Source organism: Panicum virgatum, chromosome 4N, assembly GCF_016808335.1.
Source record: "Panicum virgatum strain AP13 chromosome 4N, P.virgatum_v5, whole genome shotgun sequence".
Classification (NCBI taxonomy): domain Eukaryota; kingdom Viridiplantae; phylum Streptophyta; class Magnoliopsida; order Poales; family Poaceae; genus Panicum; species Panicum virgatum.
In genome coordinates, this window is record NC_053148.1 from 43,815,901 (window position 1) to 43,841,689 (window position 25,789).

Genomic DNA, 25,789 nt, shown 5'->3' on the forward strand with positions numbered 1-25,789 from the left:
TAGAGGATGGAAATGAGTATAACGATGGTCTGACAGCCGTTCAGCACTTCGGCTGCTACAAAGCTTTAAAACCCATCAGCGTTAAGATCAGTCTCAGTGCTCGTTATATAGGGAACATATCATTTGAAAACCGCAACCTTCGTGAAAATATATGTAAATCACAAAAAAAATTGTTTAAATTTATCAAAAAATCACACATGTAGATGATATGATGATATACAATCTTGTGAAATATTTTGTTCAAATTTAATTTTATTTGTGAGATATAAAAATAACAAATTTCTAACAAATTATTTGGACAACTTTCTACTTGAATATTGTTATTTTTATATTTCACAAACTAAGTCGAGTTTGGACAAGATATTTTACAAGATTGTGTATCATCATATCATATATATGTGTGATTTTTTTGATGAATTTAGACGATGTTTTTGCTGTGGTTTACACGAATTTTCACAAAAATTGTGGTTTCTACCAGATATGTTTTTCATTATTATGCTGTAAGTTGTTTATAAATGCCATGTTATTTCTAATGTTAACGCTTCGTTCTCTTCCCAAAAAAGTTTCTACACTACTCGTCACATCGAATTTTCGGACACATGCATGAAACATTAAATGCAATTGAAAAAATAACTAATTACACAGTCTAACTGATTAGCACGAGATAAATCTTTTAAGTCTAATTAATTTATAATTAGACATTATTTGTCAAGTAATTAGTCGCTTACTCAGAAGCGAAGGCTGCAACGTGTGCTACATTTAACTTGTCGCTTACTTTTCGCGAACTGAGCGGGACTCAGTTCCGTTCGGCCTACCCTGCCTTCAGTTCTGTTCTCTTCCACGCCGTTCCTCTTCCTCGACTACGCCTGACTTCCATTCTGTTCTCCTCCACACGATTCTTCCTGACGACGCGAGTATTGAGCAGCAGCAGAGGGACCAGGCCTTCCCTTCGCTAGGGTTTGGTTGCCGGTCGCCTCCGCCCTCCGGCCAGGCCGCCGGAGCTAGGAGCGGTCGGAATCGAGTCAGTGCGGCCTTGCTGATCCGTTCCCCGCCTCCGACGTCCGCTCCTCGGTGCCAACGGAGGCCCCGCACAGCCGCACCTCGCCAGCCTCTCCTCAGCTCAGCTGCTCCCATCGGCGGCTCCTGACCCCCCAACTCCCTCATTCCTTCCTTCCCTGCGAAGTTCGATCTGACGCGTCAAGGTTTGAATCCTCTCCAATCTCCTGCCCCTTTTGTTTTTGGAACTGTTGCAATACATCGGGAATTTCAGTTCGTGGCGGAGCTAGAGCCCCCCCCCCCCCCCCCCCCCCCGCGCGGTGATGCAGTAGGCCCAGGCTAAAATGCTTCGTTTATTGGGCCTTAATTTGTTCGTGATTACATATTTGTTTGCCGCATCTGTAGAGGTCATATTTCGTATTTCCTGTCCTCTCTTGGATTACTTTGGTTCATCCTTCGCAAGTTCAGGTGCTACAATAGCTATATGGTTCTTCGTTAAATCGTTTTATTTTCTCTACTAATTTTACACTACAATAGTTTACCAGGCTTGTAGATGCTAACAGAATATTAAATCTTTATGGATAACCATCAAATCTAAGAGATTGTTTGATAGTTTACCTTGGGAGAGATTGCACCAGAATTCACAGCAAATACATTTACTGATGGCTTCTAGATATCAAGACACCCACATTACCACTTGTGTAAAACAATATTATTTTTATTCTTTGCCTTTGTGTAATCATATTATGATTTTCTATATTACCGAGACTTGTGCATGTACAACTAGCGAATATGCTGAAACTCCATACCAGAATTTGATGAGGCTTCTTAGAATCAACCTAGTGATTTTATTCAACACTGATGCACAGGGACACCAGTGAAAGGCAGCAGCACTGGCCTTTAAATCCTGAAATAAGAACAAGCTACTTCAACTCCATGCTTAATGATATAACAAAGTGGATAAAAACATGAAGCGGTTGACGGTGGACAAACCAGCGACTGGGCCACTGTCGGCGGAGAGCCGGAGACCTTGCATCTGCAGCTCTGCGCATCGGCTGAGCCAGCTTGCTGGGAGTCGCAATCGCAACCATGCGAGGCAGAGCTAGCTGCGGGCAACGGCACGGCACAGAGCTTCCCTCCACTACACGTGCGGCCCCTTAGGTAGCTCTTGCTCAAATCCTCCCCAATCCCCATCTCTTCGCCGATTTGGTTGAACTTAGAATCAGTTGCACACATTGAAACGAAATACCATTCTATTTATATTGCATCTTGTACTTTATCTGTTCAAGTGTCCTATAATTATATAATGAAGAGGACCAATAGTCCAATACAATGTGATGCTCCTGCTACTACTGAATTGATAATCCACCCGACCAACTTCACTTACAGAACTAGAATTAAGAACAGTACAAACCAAGTCTAACTTTAAGCAAAATAATCCTCATGTTGCACCAATGCTGAATGTCATTGATCCTGGGTTTCAGAAGCAGATTGAGGAAATGGATCCTCAATCGCTTCATGTTTTTATCCACTTTGTTATATCATTAAGCATGGAATGGAAGTAATTTGTTCTTATTTCAGGGTTTAAAGGTGCGTGATGTCTTCAGAGGAGCTGAGGACAAGCTTTTCAGATTTTGTGGTGAGTTCATCAACCCGGAAAAAGGGCCAAACTAATTCTTCAGGTGATTCGTCGTCCGAGGGGGACCTCCAAGTCACTTGTTTCACAGAGGACCTTCATGATGTCACACTTCATTTTCAGATAGTGAGGTTCTCTAAACAGGTAAACAAGGTTTCTTGGTTTCAATCAAAGTATCAAACTGAAATTTCTGTAAATTCAAGATTTATCACAAGTTCATTGTCGGTAAAAAATGCTTGTGCTACTTCTAATGATAGACTTGAATGTTGGCCAATCTGTACAGCCAAGTGCAAGACGAAAAGGAAAAGTAGTTATAGATAAGATGGGAAAAGAAACTTCATCTGGATGAGAAATGCAATTATGCAAATGGTATTAATTGTAGTTGCTGTGTTGGTGGCTTGTTCTATACTTCTAAAAGGAGAATGTTACACCTGATGTCTTATCAAGTTTTATTTAGAAAATCAAGTAAGTTTGAGCCCTGAAGTTACAAGTGTGCCCTGTATGTTTCTTCATATGAAACGGAAGCATCACACTTAAGTGTTTGGTTGTTCGACATTGTCACTATGAGCAAAGCTTGAAGTGTTTATCTATACATCATTGTTATGATAGAGAAAATGCTTTATATCATTTGTAGTTGTCTTCTCAAAGCCTTCAATCTGCCTTTGAATCCTCTCAGCTTGTTTGTGATGTGTTAACTCTCAGGCTTTAATTGGTGTATGTAGAATAGTTATATGAGTGATTATATTTGAGCCTTTATTTTTTATTCTTTTGATGCAGATCTATGTGTGGGTTGGATGCAACACAGCAAAATTTGGCCATCTGTACGCTGCTGCAACCACTAGGCCGGTAAGTGGTAACTCTTTCAGTCTTAGAAGATGATGCTCATTTATTTCATTGTCTTTTTTTTTGGCAGTGTTGCCTCATGAAAACTGATGTTTCGTTGTCAATTTTTGCTATGTTGCCTTCTCATGTCCATTGCAGGATAATAGAGTGAGTGTCACCTCTGTACTAGGAGGAACATCCGACAACACCGGATCAGGAATCGCCCGCCGTCTAGGTACTGCTTCTGTTGTCAGCTAACTAATAGTGATGCATTCATTATAGCTTACTGACAACAAGCTTTACATCACTTAATGTTTTAGTGCTGAAAACTGGTCTGAACATAGTCCTGGCATGCAACATTCCAAAAGACAGCCCCATGCTTGAGGTACTCACAAGCGCACTCAACTCTGCACAACAATTTTCTGAATTTGTGTATCTGGTGGTCACTGGTTCATGATTTCAGGCTGCTGCGGAGAGGAAGCTGGTGGAGAAGCTGAAAGGTTTGGGCTACACGAGACCCATAGCTGGGGAGGCTAATACTTCCATTGCACAGAAATAGGTAGTGTGATCTGGTGAGGCTTCGACTATTACTGGGCTTAGTTTCACCGTTAGATGCAGGAGGAAAGCTTGTGATTATTACTGGGCTTGATCAATTGACTGGGTATCTGTACAATGTGGCAAAAATGTTCTGAATTATAGTGCCTTCCAGGGCTCTTGCACAAACGACAGCCTGCCATTGATCTGGATGCTCTGAAACATGGTGAGTTGCAACTCCTAGATGCAAATTGCAAATCGATCGATGCCTTGGAACATCGAAGCCCTGTGCTGTGCATCGCATATTGTGTTCAGATCGTTCAGCACTATTCTTAAGGGCTAGAGGAGTTTGCATTCGAAGTTTCTGCGTATTTTATAGGTTGAAACAAATCTGCTATTTACACGGTGCATGTTTTTTGCGTGTGTGTGGACTGGAGGGTGGACGGGCGATCAATAGCCGCAAGATTTACATGGAAGTGCCAATAAGAAAAATAAATTGCATGGAGGTTCATGCATTTTGGCCCTGGTTATCTTCTCCGGCGAGGTTTAAGCTCTGGCAGTTCTAGTAAGATTTTTTTTTCTTTTTTGACTGGAAGTTCTAGTAAGAGATCAAGCAGATATCTTGTGCTTAACCTTGAGCAAGTCCACGAAGTCATGATGCGAATACAGAAAGCCTTTGTTTCTTTTCTCCATCCATGAAGGAGAAAAAACGAATGCATGAAATACTAAACGAAGTTTATTTGCGAAATTTTTTCATGGATGGGTGTAATTTTTCGAGACGAATCTAAAGAGACAAGTTTAATCATGATTGGCTACAGTGATGCTATAGTAACCACATCTAATCATCTCCTAATTGTGCGGTCAAAGACCTAGTTAGCTGTCGTAATTGCTACAGTATCATAATTGTGGAGATTGTTTTGTAATTAGATTTTATTTAATACCTCTAATTAGTGATCAAAGTGACGAAAAATTTTCATGAAATTTTTCTCTGGAACAACCAAACATGGCCACAGTGGAACCGAATTGTTGCTGTCAGTGTGAAAAACGGTGAGTGCAGAAGAGTCGGCTAGTGAGCTTTTTTTCAATATTGTTGGGTGCTGGCCGCTGGCCTAGCGGAGGCTTCCAAGTGATCGAGTGATTTTTTTCCTCCGTAGGTGGGCCTTATGAGAAGGATGTTGACACAGCGAGAATCGAAAACTAGCGTTAGGCTGTCCACAATGGCAAGAGCAAGAGCAAATTTGCTCTTGCCTCGTTTCCCACGCCTTCTCTGTCTACAGTGCCAAACAGTACATCTACAGTGCCAAACAGTAGATTTACTCCTTCATTTCCTCCTATCGCTGTGGACGGTCCATGCTGCCCTCAGTAAAGCAACGCTGTACCTCCTGGACCAGGCGCCCATGCTGCAGGTTTCAGCTGGTGGGCCATCCCTGCCACCTCCTCGGCCCCACAAGCTAGTATGAGAAGTTGGGCAGCTACAGGGTATTGGTACTACTAAGGTGCTCGTGCTAACACCACGGATAACTTGCAGATTACAAAAGAAAAAACACAGGTCCACGACTGTCAGAAATGTGTTGAAAGCTATACGACAAACAAAACTGCAATGTAAGTCAATTAGTCTAGTCCCTTTCTATAAGTGAAACACACAGACCATTAACAACATCACCTATCCGTAACTTACAAGAATCATCAAACCAGATCATACACGGGAGTTTAGGACATGATAGGCTAATACAATCTCATATCTTCAGTTGGACATGTTGAAACTATTCAAAATTTGAATCAAGGAACTGAAGAGCAAATTAAATGGCCTACACCAAAAATAAAAAAAAAGAACACTATTGCATTCCTGACCATGCAACATATGCATTTTTTTCCTTTCTTCAAAGCCTTCATGCCATCTACCTTTCATCTTAAATATTACATCTCTTGTTTCTCCAACAAAAAGAAATGCAGACTATAAATAAAAAGAAAATTTGTTCATATAGATACATCTATATTTTTTTCCATTTAAGCATTCAAGCATCATGTTCATGGCAGTACCAATATATAAATAAAGCCCATGTGTAACAAATTGCCCTTCAGATTTAGGGCACAATTTCAGCAGTATTTGTTTGTCTTCAACTCATGTATGCATAAGCCTCAGGCCTAATTAGCTACCACATTGTTTCTTGTAAACTAAGATTAACTTAATTATTTTTCCAACTCCATTACAGATAATAAAATCCATTGGTACCTACTTCACTAGCAGCCATAGCAAACCATATACAAGAAAACACCAGCATGTTAGTTTTGGAGATTCCTTCAATCTCTAAGCTGCATGCTTCTCCTTCTTAAATGACATAGCGGTGCTCCCGCAAACCCTTCAAAAAAAAATATTAAACAAATCCTCAAGAAATGCAATCACCTGACTTCCCCTTTTCCCATATGTACTCACCCACCAATACAGTAAGGGGACTGAGCCTCTTGCAGTATGATACAGGAAGAAGTTTCTTTGTGGTGGTCAAGCTGAAACCTTTTCTTTCTACACATTCCCATTAGTACACATGCTGACATACATGCTCCGAACTTGGACAATCTGCTCATCAAGTGCTTGTGCTTCCTAGCTAGTAGGACACAACTTGAATCATCATCATATAGCAGGCCGGCTGATTAAGATGATCTCGAAACCTGCAAAGAAGGAAAATAAATTTTAATCAGGTAGTGTTACAAATGTCATAACTGACAGCAGAATTCTCATCTGAATGTTGGGCACCTTCACTAAAATGTCTTATACAAGGAAGCAGACAAGGACATGCAATCCTCAAACTCAACTGGATGTAAATATTCACGCAGCAGTTAATGGAAAGCTCAGAGGAATATAAATAGGCAAGCATATGGAACAAACAATGCATATGGCCAAGCAATCGATATAACCCGATTAGAATATCCTGAGTTCCTTGACATGACCGCGCCCCAGCGATTTCCAGCGGTGCCCATAGATGTTACATGAAAACCTTCTTTACACTTTTTATTGATCCACTTGTAAGGGAATGATTCACTAACCTTGTATGATTGCTGAATGTAAGGAGTTCCTGTAATAGTGAAAATATATCACCCAAAACTATATAATATTTGGCCCTGATAATTTATAAACAATGCCATGGCGAAAAAAATGGAAGTTAGCAGGCAAAGTCCAAGAGATATATTAGGATATTTTTTTACAGTTAATTGGAAAATGGTCAGAAAATGGAGGTTCAAGCCACAAGCACGAATAGTAACAAGAAATAGTAACCATCATACCTTTGGACATAACAACTAATGAACTTCCACTGGTTAATCCAGCAAATGCGGTTATGTAATAACTTTTCTCCCAGTGCTCCATTATCCAGTTTTGGGTATAGAAATAGAGTTAGGTTTCCGCAATAAACCATTTATTCAGCATGTCATGCTTGTAACAGATAGTACTGTGTTGGGTTCTCGGCTTCTTTACAACCCAAGCAAAATGCATACACGAAGGTGATACAAAGCAAAGTGGCAAAGTTTCGCCCTCATATATGCACGTGTCGAGTACAGATTGGTTAGGGGGTATTTATACCCCTAACCTTTGTTACATAATGACCATGATGCCCCTACCTGCCCCGAATATTCTGCGAATATCCTGGGCCGTAGGTTATTTCATACAAGTTGGAGTGTACAAATTGTCTATCCTATCCGATTCGTAACCGAGAAGCTACTCCGAAGCTTCGAGGCAACCTTCAGATCAGCGGTTGACCTTCGTTCTCCTTCTAGGACCTTCGGTGTCTTCCGGGGATCTTCGGCTGACGGGATCACCTTCGGACATGTCCTCAGACCTTCGGGACGAGGGGTAACCTCCGGTCTTCAGCGTCCTCCAGGACCTTCGGCTCCCATTGTGTAGCTTCGGGCAACCTCCGTTATTCGAGACGGTGACCCCCCCAATAGTAGCCCCTCGCGGGCGAGGGCCAACTCTGACGGGCCGAACCCTCGAAGTATCCGTTACCTGCAACCAAAAAATGTCTCCCTCCGTTGGAGGTTGGGACGAGCCGAAGGTAACTTTTGCATACGTGTCGATTTTTAGTTGGGCGACGTTTGATATCCTTCTCGATTTTACCGTTGGGGGGGGGGTGAGGCGTCGCTTTCACGCCTTCTGCTTGTAGCGAAGCTCTGCTGGTTTTTTCGAGCTTGCCACGTGGTGCGCTGTGATTTGCCAGTAGCTTCAAGCTTCTCCGCCGCAGCAGTTTGGCAAAGTGGTTTGTGAGTTGGGAGATCTTCGCATCGTCTGCATCATTTGTGAGTGGCTTGCAAAGTTTTTTTTTGAGTCTCATTATTTTGTGCTTTCACAGGAATGGCTCGTGTGAAGATTACGGCAAAAGAGATCACCGAAGGTGCTGGCGTGTCTGAGGAGAAGGATCACCTTTCGGGGGACGAGGAGGACTTGTCGAACGTGGACGCAGATCCCTCAGAATTGATGAAGAAGGACAAGCCTGCCCCGACCCTCAGGTTCGGACCTTCGGTTATGTCAGTGGCTTTAATCGAGTCGTATGTCGAGAGGGGGTATTTTCCAGTGAGTATCTGCCGCCCGCCCCAAGGAGAGGAAACACCCACTCCCAAAGATGGGGAGTGCGTGGTGTTTCGCGACTTTTTTGTCGCTAGGCTTCGATTCCCCCTCGACCTTATGGTTCCAGAGATACTTGCTCGGTTCAAGGTGAAGATTCATCAGTTGACGCCAAATGCGTTCGTCATGCTTTCGAAGTTCTTTTGGGCCGTTAAGACCTTCGGGGGGTCTGTTTCGGCTGACGCTTTCTGTCGTTTGTATGAGCTTCACCCTCAAGGTCGCAAGGTCCGGTTTGCGGATGAGGATGAGGTGTTTAGCGCTCAGAGCGGCTGCTGCACCTTCGTGCCCTGGAGGCCCAACAGGTCTCAAAAGATCGAACGGTTAGAGCTCTCATATTGTCAGAAGAACCGATGGGATGATGGCTGGACCGAGTTCTGGTTTTATGCCAAAGTTGGTTTTCCAAGTGCCGATGATTCGGCCGAGGTTTCTTATCCGTTGGCATCGAAGGTGCTTCCGGTCGAGCACATCAGCCAGGCTGATTTCCGGAGGTCCGGAGTAGGTTACAAGGATTGTGTGGACGCTTTTGGGATGGTGGCTGGGTTGATTGGGGGGAGGGACTTGGTTGAGGAATTTATTTGTGCAAATATCTGGCCCTTGTCTGTCGGCTGGGATCCAAATCCCCTTGCGAAGGTTAAGGTTCGTGCTTCGAAGGAGAGTGTACCCTTCCCGAAGCTTGCCCCTTGCAAAGGTTAAGGTTCGTGCTTCGAAGGAGAGTGTACCCTTCCCAAAGCTTGCACTTGTTAAGCCTCCTGGAAAAAGTGACAAAGCCATAGTTGTTGAGGTTGAGGAAAGGGCAGTGGAACTAGTGGGGCCTTATCTATCGAAGGAGCACGAATCTCTCCTTGCTTGCTGCCATAGTGGGTCTCGGGTGAACCGATCTTTTGCTGCAATGGGTGTAAAGTATCCTGACCGGGAGGAGCCCAAGAAGCCGGAGAAAAGGAGCAAGGGCACTTCGGGCGAAGATCCTGCCGCCAAGAAGAGGAAAGTTTCTTCTGCGGATGCTGATGCCTCAAAGGCTGACCCGAAGGTCTTGACTGCGAAGCTGCCCCGTCCGCCTCCGAAGGCGCCTTCGACTAAGAAAGGTAATCACTTAGTTCGATACCTTCGAAATGTTCCTCCTAGGGAGATGTGTAGTGAGTCCTTTATGCGGGAGCTGGAGGAGACAATAAGTTACTCCCCCCTCCGAGGGGACTCGATGGAGCTTTATCTTGATCAGTTTTGGACCATTCTTTCAGGACCGGACAGTGTCGGGGATGTGGTTGTCAAGCTTTACCCGTCACGAGGCGCTGGGCTTCGAAGTGTTAGTTTGCTTGATTTGGACGACGAGGGTACCGCCATCAATCCTGTCTCATCTATGCCAGCGGCCAATGTTGAGCCAACTCCGGCCCCGGCGAAAGATGCTGCGAAGGCTACCGGCATGGTTGCTGCGACCCCGAGCGCTCAGCCTTCGGGGGCTTTGGAGGGCGTTGAAACTGAAGGTGCTGGTCGCATTGTTACTGAGGCCCCGAAGGACCCGGTGGGAGCGGCAGCGGCCTTGATGGGAGAGGACACGCGCGAAGATGGTCTACACCGCTTCAATGAACTAGGTGGGATTCTACTGCCTCGCCCTCTTAATTTTCAGGGACCGGATGTTGATCCTTATCTTCCTTGGATTTGTGAAGTAGATGTTGCCACGATGATAGCGGAGCTGAGCCATGAGATCGAGTTTGGACCCACGAAGGTTCCTCTACCTTCGCAGGGGACTTCTTCGGCCGTTGAGAAGCGTCAACTGGAGAAGGAACTTTTTGATGTTGAAGGTATTCTTGCTTATTCTTGTGGTTTGTGCATTATTGATTTTCTTTAACGACTATGGTTTGTGCAGGTTTCAAGAATGAGCTTGAAAGTTTTGGCACTGGGGATCTTGGCCGTGTTGTCGCGGCGATGAATGCGAAGGCTTTTCTTGCTGGGAGGGTTCTTTTGAAAAGGGTGAAGATGGAGTCTGACAAGGTGCTCGAAGGTTCTGCAGAGAGACTTCGTTTGGTTGAAGAAAATGAGAGGATGAAGAAGGAACTATCATTGCTTCAGGCTCTCGATGACTCCCGAAAAAAACAGAATGAAGAGTTGGAGGAGAGGGCACGACGCCATGATACAGTTGTTAATGAAATGCAGAAAGATTTGGATTCGAAGGAGGCCACCATCGAGGGCCTGAGGCAAGAGATTGTGCAAAGTGTTGATAAGGCCAAGACGGCAGAGAGTCTCGCTGTTCAACTTTCGGGAGATTGTGCTAAGAAGGATAAGATTATTGAAAGGCTGGAAGAGGAGGCCCGGGAAAACACGCAATTGCTTGCTGAAGCTACTAATGAAATTGTTGAGAAGAGCTCTGAAATCTATGAAGCTTACAAAGATGCGCTCGCGACCTTCGGGGCGGAGCCCGAGCCCTTGGTAAGGTCCGATGGTTTGGGCTTGAACGGGCTGCTTGACTGGATGCTCAAAGAGTTCGCCGTCTTGGGGAATATCTTGACTGATATTTCGGACAACTCGGCGGTTATCTCTTGTGAGAATGCTTTCGCTTTGCTTGAACACGAAGGTTGTCAAGACCTGAGCAAAATTGCTGCTCCTGGGTATCAGTTGCCGAAATCTTCGGAGCTGGAGACTTGTTCAAGCAGGATTCAAGCGGTGAAGAAATCTTTTCTACGAAAGTTCTGTCTGTCTGTTGGACGTCAGGCCTTGCGTGACATAGCGTGCCAGCGCCTTGAGGAGGTTAGGGCATTATTCTTCGGGTTTGTACTTTTTGTGTTTGAATGTTCTCTAACTGTTCTGTTTTGCAGTCCAAGGGAGCTCGCGAGGCCGCGAAGGGGGTCGTCGATGAAGGTTTGGAGGCTGGAGAGATTGCTGGGATGTCTGGCCAAGCTGGCCATGACGACGAAGAGGAGGGCAACGCGAAGGTCTAGGATTGCAGTCTTTATGAAATGAACTTATCATTTTTCTATGTAAACTCTTATGTAAATATTCCCACCCTGGCCAGGCAGTTGTGCCGGTAGGTCAAACAATTTCTGTGGCACCGCTTCGAGTCGGGCGCGATGGTGTTGCTGCGCTCTGGACAGATTGGGAGCATTTTAGCTTCGCCCACCCGGGTGCAAGTGTCGCCGAGTTTTTGAACGCTAGCGGTGCTAGGAGCATCTGAACTATGATGAAGGATATCCTTGTTGGTGAAGATACTATTGATCTTGTGGTTGATGTAAATGGCTGCCGTGTTTTTGCTGCTGTCTTTTGTTTTTGCGGTTTTTTGCGTTTGTTTTGTGCGTGGCGATTGTTTTTGGGTTTCGGCCGCCGGGATTTCGTTCTTTGGAAAAAAACGTTCCCCCCCGAAGGCTCATGGTAGTTAAGGATGAGCGGAGGTTTTGTGTGTTTCGTGTTTGTATGCTTTAGACAGCATGGACAAATTGTTTTTGAGAAAAGCGTTTCCCCCACCTTGCACGTGTTTATTGAGGCCGCGCGAAGGTTCTCAGGGATTCATTCTTGTGTGAATGTCCGCATGCTTTAAGTGGCATGGGCATATTTTACTTTTGAGAAAAGTGTCTCCCCCCCACCTTGCTCATGCTGGTTGAAGCTGCGCGAAGGTTCTTGGGGTGTTTAACCGCGTGCTTTAAGTGGCATGGGCATATTTTATTTTTTAAAAAAAATGTCTCCCCCACCTTGCACATGCTAGTTGAAGCTACGCGAAGGTTCTTGGGGTTTTGGGGTTCACGAGAGTGACCGCATGCTTTAAACGGCATGAGCGCATTTTTTCTTTGAGAAAAATGTCTCCCCCCACCTTGCACATGCTGGTTGAAGCTGCGCAAAGGTTCTTGGGGTTTTGGGGTTCACGAGAGTGACCACATGCTTTAAACGGCATGAGCGCATTTTTCCTTTGAGAAAAACGTCTCCCCCCCACCTTGCACATGCTGGTTGAAGCTGCGCGAAGGTTCTTGGGGTGTTTGACCGCATGCTTTAAGTGGCATGGGCATATTTTATTTTTAAGAAAAATGTCTCCCCCCACCTTGCACATGCTAGTTGAAGCTGCGCGAAGGTTCTTGGGGTTTCGGAGTTCATGAGAGTGACCGCATGCTTTTAAACGGCATGAGCGCATTTTTTCCTTTGAGAAAATTGTCTCCCCCACCTTGCACATGCTGGTTGAAGCTGCGCGAAGGTTCTTGGGGTGTTTGACCGCATACTTTAAGTGGCATGGGCATATTTTACTTTTAAGAAAAATGTTTCCTCCCACCTTGCACATGCTAGTTGAAGCTGCGCGAAGGTTCTTGGGGTTTGTTGTACTTTGTTTAGGGTGAAGGTGTTGTGGTTTCGACATTTGGTCGGCAGCCCCTTGTCTTTTAGTACTTGTTGCACTTTAGTTTTGGGGCGAAGGTGTTTTGGCTTCGACATTTGGTCGACAGCCCCTTGCCTTTTAGTGCTTGTTGCACTTTTAGTTTTAGGGCAAAGGTGTTTTGGCTTCGACATTTGGTCGGCAGCCCCTTGCCTTTTAGTGCTTGTTGCACTTTAGTTTTAGGGCGAAGGTGTTTTGGCTTCGACATTTGATCGGCAGCCCCTTGCCTTTTAGTACTTGTTGCACTTTAGTTTTAGGGCGAAGGTGTTTTGGCCTCGACATTTGGTCGGCAGCCCCTTGCCCGTAAAAACTAAGGTTTGTGCCTCTTGGGATAAGTATGCTGGGCTCGAGAGGGAAGCGAGCCCGGCTGACTTAGTTTTTGTAATTTATATCGAGCGACGGTCGAAGTTTGCAGCTTTAACATTGCTTCGGCTGTCGAGAGCTTCGGAAGTAGGGGAAAGCATTTTCATTTATAGTGATGAAATTTACAAAGGGCCCGCCTCGTTAAAAACCTCACCTCCTGAATGGAGTCCCCTTTGTGAGGAAAAGAGTACGGCCCGAAGGTTCGGAAAAAGAAGTGAAAAAAGTTCCTAACGAGTCTGGACCTGCTTATAGATTCGCGGTCCGACCCTTTTTACATTTTGCTAGATGTAGTACTTTTTGAGACTGTCAGCATTCCATGAATGTGACAGCTCATTGCCTTCGTAGTCGGCCAGGTGGTATGACCCGGGCCTTTTGCTGGAGATAACAAGATATGGGCCGTCCCATTTTGGCTCCATTTTTCCTGTATTTTCTGTGTTTGGCTTGCGCTTGAGGACCCAGTCTCCCACAGAGATGTTCTTTTTGACCACCTTCTTGTCCCTCCATTTTGTGGTTTCTTTCTGATATTTACTTAGATTGGAAGCTGCTTGTAGAATGTCGAGCTCTATCAGGTCTGAGTCGTCCGGACTTCGGAGGTTCATTGCCTTCGAGTGCGGAGGTTGCCCTTAGGCTTTTGTTTTTGAGCTCTTCTGGGCTCATAGCTTCGGCGCCGTACAATAGCCTGAATGGAGTGAATTTGGTGGTTCTTGTTTCAGAGGTGTTGTGCGACCATACAACCTTCGGGAGTTCATCCACTCATTTGCCTTTTTTCTGGTAAAAAAAGGCATTTTTTGATGCTTGTGAAGATAACGCCATTGGCGCGTTCCACAGCCCCATTTGATTGGGGATGGTAGACTGAAGCGAACATGAGTTTAGTTCCTATACTTCGGCAAAACTCTTTGAATAGCTGAGAGTCGAATTGTTTGCCGTTGTCTACCGTGAGTTCCTTCGGAACCCCGAACCTACATATGATGTTCTGCCAGAAGAATTTTCGAACCACTTCGGAGGTGATGTTTATCAGGGGCTTAGCTTCGACCCATTTGGTGAAGTATTCAACGGCTACCACTGCATATTTGTAATTTCCTTTGGCGGTAGGCAGGGGGCCTACAAGGTCCATTCCCCACCGCTGGAGAGGCCAGGTAGGGGCTATCAGTTGCAAAGGTTCCGAAGGTTTGTTTGATTTTGGGCTCAACTTTTGGCAAGCTTCGCAAGTTTTGACCACTTTCTCTGCGTCTTTCAGTGCAGATGGCCAGAAGAAACCCTGCATGAATGCTTTTGCTGCGAGAGGCCTGATGCCTATGTGGGATGCACAGATGCTAGCGTGGATCTCTTTTAGGAGTTCGATGCCTTGAGTGACTGGGATGCATTTGAGCCAAGGGGTTACTACCCCTAACTTTTATAGCTCGCCTTGTGAGATAACATAGCCTCTTGCTCTTTGAGAGAGTCTTTTTTCTTCTGCTTCGTCAAAAGGTTCGTAGTGTCCCCGAAGGTACGCCATTATTGGCGCCCTCCAGTCTTCACTGAAGATCGCATTGATTCTGCTTTCCTTCTTTGGCCTGGTCGAAGGTATAGAGATTTCCTCATAGAAAATATCTGGTGGGAGTTGCTGCTTTCTGGCAGTTGCTTTTGTGAGCCTATCAGCTTCGTCGTTCTGAGCACGAGGAATGTGGATGATTGTGAAGCCTCTGAAATGTTTTTCCATTGCCCTCACGGCTTCCAGATACTGGATAAGCTCAGGTTTTCTGGCTTCGGATTCTTTTTCTATGTGGTTTGCTATGACCTTCGAGTCTGTCTTGATGACACAGTGTTGATGTCCTAGTGCTTTCATTTTGCGAAGCCCAAGCAAAAGATCTTCGTATTTGGTTGTGTTGTTTGTCAATGGTGCTGACTGGTCGAAGTTGAGGCGAGCGGCATATCGTATTTTTGCTCCCGAAGGTGACTCGAGTATTGCTACGATCCCGACACCTTCGTTTTGCCAAGCTCCGTCACAATGAATTGTCTAGGTTTCTACGGGTTCCTCTTCTTGAGCTTCGGGGGATGTCCAATCTACTATGAAGTCGGCCAGGACTTGGGATTTGATTGCTGTTCGCTTTTCAAAATCAACTACTAGTTCTGATAGTTTTGAGGCCCATTTGGCTATTCTTGGCGAAGCCTCTCTATTGTGTAGTAGGTCGTGTAGAGGTTGATCAGAGATGGCTATGATTCTGTGTGCTTCGAAGTAGTGGCGAAGCTTGCGGGAGGCCATGATGACTGCGTAGGCTATCTTTTCGAGTTCTGAGTAGTGCAATTTTGACCCAGCAAGAGCTTCGGATGCGAAGTAAACTGGGTATTGCCTGCGGTTGCCATCTGTCTCTCTTTCGACAACTAGGGCAGCGCTAACAGCTTTTTGAGAGGCGGAAGTGTATAACAGGAGTGTCTCCTTTGGGTCTGGGGAAGTTGGTTTGGTAATGTTCTAGAGGTATTCTTTGAGGGAGTTGAAAGCTTCTCTTTGTTGTTCGCCCCATTCAAATTTCTGGGAGCTTCGGAGGACCTTAAAGAACGGTAAGCTTCGGTCTGTCGAGCGTGGGATAAATCTGTTCAGGGCGGCGATTCTGCCCGTGAGTTTTTGCACGTCCCTTATTGACTCTGGTTCTTCCATGTTGCAGAGGGCTGCGATTTTGTCTGGGTTGGCTTCGATGCCTTTGGTTGAGACCAGGCATCCTAGGACCTTTCCCTTGTGGACCCCAAACACACATTTTTCGGGGTTAAGGCTCAGGTTTGCTTTCCGGAGGTTCGCGAAGGTTTCTGCGAGATCCGATATGTGATCTTGTCGTGCTGCGCTGATGACGACAATGTCATCGACATAGGCTAGGGTATTTCTTTTTAGCTGTGATTCTAGGACTTTGGAGGTCATCCTCGAAAATGACTGGCCGGCATTTTTCAGACCTTCGGGCATTCTTACAAAGCAGTAAGTGCCGAAGGGGGTTATAAAACTTGTTTTCTCTTCATCTTCTGTTCTCATCCAAATCTGGTGATATCCAGAGAAGCAGTCCAAGAGTGACATCAGTTGGCTGTTTGCAGCATCATCAACGATTTTGTCAATTCGTGGTAGGGGAAAATCATCTTTTGGGCAAGCTTTGTTTAGATCTGTGAAGTCTATGCACATTCTCCATTTGCCGTTTTTCTTCTTGACAGGCACCATGTTGGCGAGCCAGGTTGGGTACTTGACTTTGCGGATAACCTTCGCGTCCAGCAAGCGCTGTACCTCCGCTTTGATAGCGGAAACCTTTTCATCGGTCATTTTTTGAGGTTTTTGCTTTTTGGGCTTCACACCGGGTCTGATGTCAAGGCGATACTCAACTATGTCTCTGCTGACTCCACGAAGGTCACCAGCTGACCATGCGAACACGTTTTTGTTTTTGTTCAGGAAGTCAAGTAGTTCTTTTTCTTCTTCTTCGGATAGTGTTGCACTTATTGTTACAACCTTATCCGGGAGATGCTTGTCAAGGGGTACTCTTTTGACCTCGCACTCTTCATCGAAGGTTACTTTCTCTTTGCTGAGCTTTTGAGTTTCGAGGACATGTACGTTTCTTTGCCCCGGAGCTATCCCTCGCTCTATGTCTCTGGCGAGCTGCTGATTACCACGTACAGTGATGATGCCTCTTGATGCTGGCATTTTCATGCAGAGGTTGAGTTGATGCACGACTGCTTCGAATTTGTTGATGAGTCCCCAGCCGAAGATGGCGAGATAGGGGTAGTTCATTTCGACCAAATCGAAGGTGATGTGTTCTGTTCTTGGGTTGGAAGTGTCACCAAAGGAGACTGGCAATGAGATTTTTCCAAGGGCCTCGACCCTTTTCCCTCCGAACCCGATCAGGGGGATTTCAGCTGGCTGGAGCAGGTTTCTATTAATGTTCATTCTGTCGAAGATACTTGAGAAGATTATGTCAGCAGAACTGCCTGTATCGACTAGTATTTTCCCGATGGTCCAACCTTGGATGTTGGCTTCGTTGACCATTGCATCGGTGTGTGGGTAGCTGTTGAGGCTCATGTCCTCCTCTGAAAAGGTTATCGGCATGTGAGACCAAGGTGTCTTCTTTGCCGGGCCATCAACCAGGATGTTGTGGACTTGTCTGAAGTAGTCCCTGCGCTGCCTTTTGTTTTGGAACTCTAGGGTGGATCCTCCAGATATGGGCATGATCATGCCGAAGGATGGTAGCGTAGATGTCTGCGAAGCTTGGGAGCCTTGTGGCTCCTGTTTTGGGGATGGGCCTGGAGGAGGCGGAGGTAGCTCTTCCTGAGCCTGCTGCTGGCTCGGAGGCGGAGGTAAGGAGAGCGGTTTGGGGGTAAGCTGGTGGCTGAGGCGGCCAGTTGTTTGGGTATGGGTTGTAGGTGAAGGCTGCCATTGGTTAGAAGGTTGGATTGTATAGTGTGGGTGTTGGTGGGAACGGCGGTGCCGAGGTCCTGACAACGCAGTGTGGCTGACCAGTTTTGCTTTTTTTCTCTTCTTCCATTCGCTCAAGTGTTCTTTTTTTTTCTCATGGCAGAAGTTGGTTGTATGGTCAGACTCGTTGCCGTGGAAGGTCCGTTCGAAGGTCCACGACCTTTTCCGCGACTGCGGCCTCGGCCCTTAAGCCCTGAATGATTACGGCCTTGGTTGTTGTGCTGACCTTCGGGTGATTTGTCGGGGGGAGTCATGAATGAGTCCTGTTCTTGATCAGTGCTGTTTTCTTGTGAAGGTTCCACAGGAAACACGAACTGTGGGTTTTTGTTCTGGTAGTTCCAGTTGTTTTTCTCAGCTTGTCTCATTATCTGTCGGTGCTCGACCCTCCGTCTGTGGTCTGCATTTGACCTGGCGTATTTTTCTGCTTCAGCATACATGTCACTAAGTGTTCTGGGTGGCTCCCTAGACAGATGCGAGGCTAACTGTCCTGGTAGTAAGCCAGCGATGCACTTGGCAATTGCTTCTTTTTTCGGAAAATTTGAAATCAAAGCTTTCTTTTGGACGAACCTCCGAAAGTAATCATAGAGGAGTTCTTTGTCTCCTTGGAGACACTGGAAGTTTTCTATGGTGCTTGGGTCGAGTCGCCCGAAGCCTTGGAAATCCTGCCTGAGTCTTGCCTTTAGCTGAGGCCAGCTTGTAATGAAGCACGGGGGTTGGTGAGAGTACCAGTTTGCTACCGGACCTTCGCATGCCATGATGAACGATTTTTCCATGATAGGGTCATCGCCGCTAGCCGAAGCTATGGTAGCTTCGTAGGCCTTGATGAATTGAGTTGGGTCTTCCGAGCCGTTGTATCTGGGAAGCTGCGTTGGCATGTAGCCCAGTGGCCATGGTGTATGTTGCAAGGCTGCAGAGAGTGGCGAGTTGGGGTCATATGTGCCAGCCGAAGGTAGGACGTAGTGGTCTTGGAGGGTATAGTTGGTTCGGATGTTGTGGATCTCATTCTGATGGGGGGCCCCAACGGAGGTTGCTGTTCATGATTGGTATGAGTGTTCGCGCATTCTTGCTGTATTCTGTCAACTTCTGCTTGCATGTCTGCTACTTTGCGCTTGACCTCAGCCAATTGGTTTGCTCGGTTCAGCGCGTTTTGCTAGACGGCCAGCTGCTTGGCGAGGTTATCTTTCTGCTTTTCCAAGGCCTGGAGCTGGAGGCTCAGGGCGGTGAGCTCATCTTGGTTGGACCCCGAATGATCTGTACCTTCGGGAATTCTGTTGGATGGTTGGTTGTCATTTGCTGGGGGTTGTGTGGAAAGGTCTTCCTGAGAGGTTTGGGAATCATTTTGGGCGTTGCCCACGGGTGGGTCTGTGGCTTTTCTCTTTGTTTGTGCCATCGAGGGTTGGTTTTCGAGCTGGGAACACGGTGGGTGCCCTTGTTGGGTTCTCGGCTTCTTTACAACCCAAGTAAAATGCATACACGAAGGTGATACAAAGCAAAGTGGCAGAGTTTCGCCTCATACATGCACGTATCGAGTACAGATTGGTTAGGGGGTATTTATACCCCTAACCTTTGTTACATAATGACCATGATGCCTCTACCTGTCCCGAATATTCAGCGAATATCCTGGGCCGTAGGTCATTTCATACAGGTTGGAGTGTACAAATTGTCTACCCTATCCGATTCGTAACAGAGACGCTACACTGAAGCTTCGAAGCAACCTTCGGATCAGCGGTTGACCTTCGTTTGCCTTCTAGGACCTTCGGATCAGCGCAAACAATTATTAAGAAATCTAAGCCAACCATCAAAGATAAATTAACTAAACATGCTGTCACTTACAACAACAACAACAACATAGCCTTTTTTCCCAAGCAAGTTGGGGTAGGCTAGAGATGAAACCCGAAAGAAATAAGTTCAAGGTTCAGGCACATTAATAGCTAGTCTCCAAGCGCTCCTATCCAAAGCTATCTCTTTAGAGATGTTCCAATCCTTAAGGTCTCTCTTAACCGACTCAACCCACGTCAGTTTAGGTCTACCTCTACCCCTCTTTACATTATCGACTAGCTCAAGGACCCCATTACGCACCGGCGCCTCAGGAGGCCTTCGTTGGACATGTCCAAACCATCTCAGCCGATGCTGAGTAAGTTTCTCCTCAATTGGTGCCACCCCGACCCTATCCCGAATAACTTCGTTCCGGACTCTATCCCTCCTTGTGTGCCCGCAAAACCACCGCAACATCCGCATCTCTGCTACACTCAGTTGCTGCACATGTCGCCTTTTTGTAGGCCAACATTCAGCACCGTATAACATCGCCGGACGAATTGCTGTCCTATAGAATTTGCCTTTTAGCTTTTGTGGCACCCTCTTGTCACAAAGGATGCCAGAAGCTTGCCGCCATTTCAACCAGCCAGCTGAAATTCTATGCCTAACATCTTCATCAATGTCGCCATCCTTTTGTAGCACCGATCCTAAATACCGAAACGTATCCTTCTGGACCACCACTTGCCCATCTAGACTAACGTCTCCCCCCTCATGCCTAGTCGCGCTGAAATCGCACATCATGTACTCGGTCTTGGTCCTACTAAGTCTGAACCCTTTCGACTCTAACGTGCGTCTCCACAGCTCTAACTTCCTATTAACCCCTGCCCTACTCTCGTCAACTAGCACCACATCATCAGCAAAGAGCATACACCAAGGGATCCCACCTTGTATATCCCTTGTGACCTCATCCATCACTAAAGCAAATAAATAAGGGCTCAATGCTGACCCCTGATGTAGGCCTATGTTAATAGAAAAGTCAGTGGTGTTGCCATCACACATGCTGTCACTTAAGCTAATAAAATACTTTATAAGAAGGCCACAACTTGCTGTTGGCCTCTCCCTCAAACACAAGTTTATCCCTAGGTAACAAAATGAAAATCTGGTTACAATGTCCATACCTGTAAAGCAAGGCTCAATCCACCATTGTCCTCAGGCTCAAAATACAGCAGCTTTAAATAGGAAAACAAAATAAAATGCCTTCTGAGAAGTTTATGTGTCAGCAAACTTGCTGTAGTGCAGTTACACAATATATAAAATACATAAAGAGAATCAGCTAATCATCTATCAATCATCATAAGTTAAAATAATGGAAGTGCAATAATGTCTTCTGTAAAAGAATAGGGCACATTAGTTTGGTAGAATAAGAAAAAAAAGTTTAATTCTGTAATATTATATTTACAATTGAAAGAATACAATGCTCATCAGTTAACTGATGTAATCAGGTTACATGGTCAATTCTGTAAAAACAGGAAAATAGCTCACTCGCGCTGTACAGGTAACTGGTATTAAAGAAATTATTCATGACTTGGTGGCATCAGAATATATTGGGATTAGATGGTCGAACAATTTTAAATTGTTTCATGACAAAAAAAATAGAGTGTCCTGGTGGAGGCCGCTCCGCCGGCCGGTGTTGGAGGCGGCGCCGCTGGCCGCGCCCCCAGCTGGAGGTTTCTCCGCAGTGCGCCCCAGCCTTTTATGCATCTGATGCATTTAGAAGATGCTAACTGAAGCTTTGATCGAAGTGCCAAATGAACCAAGCAAATGACATCCACATTGGTTGGTGACCTAGATCAAGAAGATTTGATTTTACAATGAGTTCGACAACAAACTTCCATGCATATGTACTGACTCCATTAAAGAAGATTTTTTCGGTTTCTCATTCCCAAATATCAAACAAATTTCTATGCACCAACAAAATGACAATGCGACTGCCGAGTCACAATCTCAGATTTGGAATGCATTAAAAAAATTAAAACCAATTGTCTACAATCGACTGCAAATTCACAACTCACCCGCCAAGAATGCTGACAGGAAGCTCCATATCTGAATATATGAGATTGGCTGCATCATTTCAAGCAAATCATCACATATAACTAGCTATAAATCAATGCTTTTTTTATACCACGACCATACTTCAAATGTGGACCATATCAATTGAACGAAAAAGTAGTGCATCAATCAAATGGAAAAGCATCATATGCACAGGGAGGGTTTCAAACCTTACATCTCCTTGGTGGCCTTGACTCGCATCTTTCGGGGCTCGGCATCCGTCTACCTCCCGTATCATCACTGGCGTGCACCCCGCCCGGCTTCGCGCCTCGTCCGCTGCGGCCTCACCTCACCCAGCGGCAGTATAAAGTAGCATTAACTTCTCATTGGAATAAAGTAGCATGGTATAGTGTGCATTTCAGACAATTCAGAAATTTCAAACTGAGACAAGCAATGTTATTTTTCTCATGGCTTATTTTTCAGACCTGGAGCTCGAGCTCGACGGCGATGTGATCCCCGGCTCCCTCTCCGGCTCAGGGGGCTCCATGGGGGCGAGGGTCTCTCGCGCGCTAGGGTTTGAGGGCGGAGGGCTCGGTGCTGGGTTGGGAGGAAGGCTCTGGGGAGCGCGACCCTAGCTGAGAGAGGGGCGCCCCGCCCAGATTCGGCAAGGAGGCGTCTGGATCCAGCGAAGGTGCGGCCGGATCTGGCCCCAGGAGACGACCGGCGACCGGCGGCGGAAAAAAACAGAGACCGCCGATTTTTGGAGGCTGGGGGAAGAGAAAGGAGGCAGAGGACGCGCCGCACGCCGGCCGGCCCGCACGCCGGTCGCGGGGCCCCTAGCGCCGCCCCTAATGGCAGCGTGGCCGTGCCGCACGGTGCTCTCGCCGGCCACGGTGGGCTAGCAGCACGCCGGAGCCCCTCCCCCTGCCCCTGACGGCGGTGTGCCGCGCCGCACGGAGGCCGTCCCTCATGCCGGCCGCGAAGGCCCTTCCCCTGCCCCTCACCGCCGACGAGGAAGGGCGGCGGGGCCGTGCCACGGCGGAGGAGGGGCGGGTGGCGTCGGGTGAGGAAGACGGGATCGCAGGGCGGCTGCGCTTGATTTCGGAGGAAAAAGAGAAGGGAGAGGGGGAGAAAATAGAGAAAAGAGAGAGTATACTGGAATCGAACGTGGCCGACCATGCGGAGCACGTGCGGGAGGGAGTGCGGGGCAGTGGGGTGGGCTTCAACGCGTTGAAGCCTGGCGAATCCATAGAAGATAGGCCGTCGGATTGCGTTGAAGCCTCCCAAGATCGCTGGCAGTCGTCGATTTTAATGTTGTAGCCTTTTCTGTGTCGGATTTGGTTGGTAAACGAAGTCCGGCTGTCTCAGCGAGGTGTAAATCGATGAGTGGACATAGCAAAGAAAACTTCGTGCTTTAGGGGATGGATTTAAAAAGACATTTGCACAGTATTCGTCACATCAAATTTTTGGACACATGGCTGGAACATTAAATGCAGATAAAAAATAACTAATTACACAGTCTAACTGATTAACACAAGATGAATCTTTTAAGTCTAATTAGTCAATCATTGAATATTATTTGACAAGTAACGACGAAATGTGCCACAGTACCAAAACTCAATTTTTTCCTCCAACTAAACCCATCCTAAGTAATAAATGCAATCTTATGGTGCACCTTATATATTGTGCAAATAGTAATAGCCAAAAGATTTCTAAGATGCACCTTATACATTGTGCAAGTAGTAATAGCCAAAAGATTTTTAAGGTGCACCATAAGTATAAGATCATGCCATAGTGAATAAAAAATAATCTATCTCCCCTTTGCTCTGGCACGTAATCTACTTTACAATAGTGAGCAGTTGTATATAGATACTTTTTTACTTTCAAGTAGGGGTGCAAATTTGTGACTCTTAGGTGAACCTCCGACTTTCTTTAGTTCAAAATTTTGTACTAATTCTCCAAAATGATATCTCAATTAGCGGCCCCGGAGCCGGAACGTGTGACTCGCTCACGCCTCGCACGTGGTGTTCGCCAGCTCCTCGTCCACTGGAAGGGCGAGCCTCCTTCGTCGGCCACATGGGAGGACCTAGACGGCTTCGTCGAGCGCTACCCCGCATTTCAGCTCGAGGACGAGCTGCTCGTCGAGGGAGGGAGAGATGTCATGTGGGGCGTCCAGTACCGACGCCGCCCGCGCGTCCAGGAGCAGCCGGCGCCGGCGCCGAGTGGTTAGGCGTGGATTTAGGCAGGCAGGCATGCGGATCGACATGCAAGGATTGCTAGAATTAAGGAGTTTGTTTCCTTTTGTTAGCCGGCCACGGGCCTATATAAGTCATGTAATCAGCACTCTTTGGATTAAGCAATGAACAACCTATCTCCTACCTCTCTCTCTACTCTTAATCTCATCCCCTTCACCATTGAGCAGTTAGGCAAAAACCCTAGCGCTCCTACCCGCCGAGACTACGAACTACGTAGTCGAGGTCCCGCTGTCTTGGGCGCTGAGGTCCTTGACAGTTTCTTAGCTGCTGAGCATGCGTTTATTATGTGACAAACAATTTAGTTTTAACTGGTTAGATTTAAGAGAGTTGACCAACTCGGCAGTAAATAAATTGTTGTAAAAGTTAAAATAAAGCTGAATTATAGTACAAGTGGTATGGAAATTTAGAAAAGCAACTGCAGGTTTCCCATGAATCACTGAACAAACTTGGCTGTACACTGATTACTTCTAACAAGCATGTTAGTGCTCTTCTGTTACTTGAGTTATTGTAAATTGTAATATCCGTATATTATCATATTATTTCTCTATGCTTATTGTAACCACTAAATTTAAAAGGGTTCCAATGCAGGGGAAAGTTAGGTCACTCTTTCAAAACGGTCAACATGAACGTTTCAAGGTATGATCGCACGTATGAAAGAGTATGAAATGGTAGAACAAGTTTGTCCTTTGTATGACCAAAAGAGTATGAAACCGTTGAAAAAGTTTGCCCTTTGTCTGACCACTGACAACACGCTTCACTGCTTACTTTTCAGCTATTGTGGTCCCAAGTGTGAAAATGTTGACAAAGTATGGATACTCTTGCCTTGTCGATCATATATATGGCCTGCAATAGAAGGCCTCTTTCCCTATGATGACTTTGCACATGTCCTGCAATTTATTCAAATGACCTTTTGCATGTGTTCTGCAATTTACTCCAGTCACGTATCATGTGGTCTTGCGTCTTGCAGATCCAGCATTGCCATCTCTGTCGATTCACATATTTCCTGTTAATTTGTAGGCGATTAGATTTACTTATTAGTATTTTATTTCTTCCAAAATACATACCTAACAACCAATAACAGATGTTATCGTTGGTACAAACTATACCCTTATATTTAATTTAAACCATAGCACCTTCCCCGGTACTAAACCTGCCACCAAGTGAACAAATGCAGAGTAAAAAAAACTGCTGCGCTACTATGCTTGAAACTTGAAAGCCTCCACACTGCTCGAGCTGTCGAGCAGGCTTCGACTGCACATCTGAACCTCACCCTGCCACCCTCCTATTTTGACTTCTTTGCCTCTTTTCCCCGTCGTCAGATCCTGTGTGAACGCTAGAAAAGAGACAAGACGTTGTCAAGCTACACCGATAGAGGTCCACTGCATCAGGTTTCGTACACACTCCCAGTCCCTTCAACCCTGTTTACCCTAAACTGCTTATTGTTCTAACAATCAATTTCATTTTCCTTTTGTAGCCAGAGAAAAATGGTCCCTTCCACGGATGTTGCTGCCGTCCACTACCAATCAGCCCGTTCTCTTTACCAGATAGTTGTGCAACGGGCAGTTATCTTTACTAATATTAGACCGCTCATGTTAAACAAACAATGTAACATTGTCCTCTGAACATTAGCTGCACCAGTGATTACTCTATGGAGCCATTTCCATAGTGACAATCTATCGCTCATTGCGCTATTGGTAACACTCTATGGATAGTAATCAGAATAACCGTATGCTGTTGAAGCCAGTAGTTCCTACCAATGTTAAATTCCCTAATATAAATTATTTGTGTCGTGTTAGATCTTGGATCTTGGACGATCACTACTTCAGTGAGAAACCTTGTGTTAATGTTTGCGTATTTTGAACAACTAATGTTCTTAGGATTTCAGACCTGTTTCAGCAAAAGGACATCCTATTTCCAATATGCTGTTAACTATGCTAGAGCCTACCGCTTAACTATGGCACTCCTCTTTGCAATTGAATTCCATACTTATGATGTCGCTTTCTCA

General features: G+C 45.9%; 2 protein-coding genes and 2 long non-coding RNA genes across 7 annotated transcripts; 3 read left to right on the plus strand and 1 right to left on the minus strand.

Annotated features, from left to right (window-relative positions):
• The first annotated feature begins 787 nt into the window (after window positions 1–787).
• On the plus strand, window positions 788–4,264 carry LOC120671389 (proteasome assembly chaperone 4-like). 2 transcript variants are annotated; one of them, XM_039951696.1, is made up of 7 exons: window positions 797–1,202; window positions 1,866–2,157; window positions 2,578–2,776; window positions 3,410–3,478; window positions 3,614–3,689; window positions 3,775–3,839; window positions 3,918–4,264. In XM_039951696.1, exons 3-7 carry the CDS (start codon window positions 2,594–2,596, stop codon window positions 4,011–4,013), a joined length of 489 nt encoding a protein of 162 aa, XP_039807630.1. In that variant the 5' UTR covers window positions 797–1,202; window positions 1,866–2,157; window positions 2,578–2,593; the 3' UTR covers window positions 4,014–4,264. The 2 variants fall into 2 exon arrangements, with proteins under 2 accessions (XP_039807629.1, XP_039807630.1); XM_039951695.1 differs by lacking the exon at window positions 1,866–2,157 and having other exon boundaries at window positions 788–1,202.
• Window positions 4,265–9,489: 5,225 nt separating this feature from the next.
• LOC120669437 lies at window positions 9,490–11,530 on the plus strand. Its single transcript, XM_039949193.1, has 5 exons — window positions 9,490–9,682; window positions 9,836–10,116; window positions 10,222–10,396; window positions 10,462–11,339; window positions 11,408–11,530. The coding sequence occupies exons 1-5, from the start codon at window positions 9,490–9,492 to the stop codon at window positions 11,528–11,530; spliced, it is 1,650 nt and encodes a 549-aa protein (XP_039805127.1).
• Window positions 11,531–20,907: 9,377 nt separating this feature from the next.
• On the minus strand, window positions 20,908–22,332 carry LOC120670564. The gene is made up of 2 exons (XR_005673251.1): window positions 21,553–22,332; window positions 20,908–21,325 (listed from the first exon to the last, which is right to left on the minus strand). It is a non-coding gene; the product is annotated as an uncharacterized LOC120670564 (long non-coding RNA).
• A 1,710-nt stretch (window positions 22,333–24,042) lies between these two features.
• On the plus strand, window positions 24,043–25,579 carry LOC120671393. Of its 3 annotated transcripts, XR_005673630.1 has the most exons (4): window positions 24,043–24,262; window positions 24,373–24,420; window positions 25,104–25,172; window positions 25,259–25,579. It is a non-coding gene; the product is annotated as an uncharacterized LOC120671393 (long non-coding RNA). The 3 variants fall into 3 exon arrangements; XR_005673628.1 differs by having other exon boundaries at window positions 24,043–24,420; XR_005673629.1 differs by lacking the exons at window positions 24,043–24,262; window positions 24,373–24,420 and adding an exon at window positions 24,428–24,590.
• Window positions 25,580–25,789: the final 210 nt, after the last annotated feature.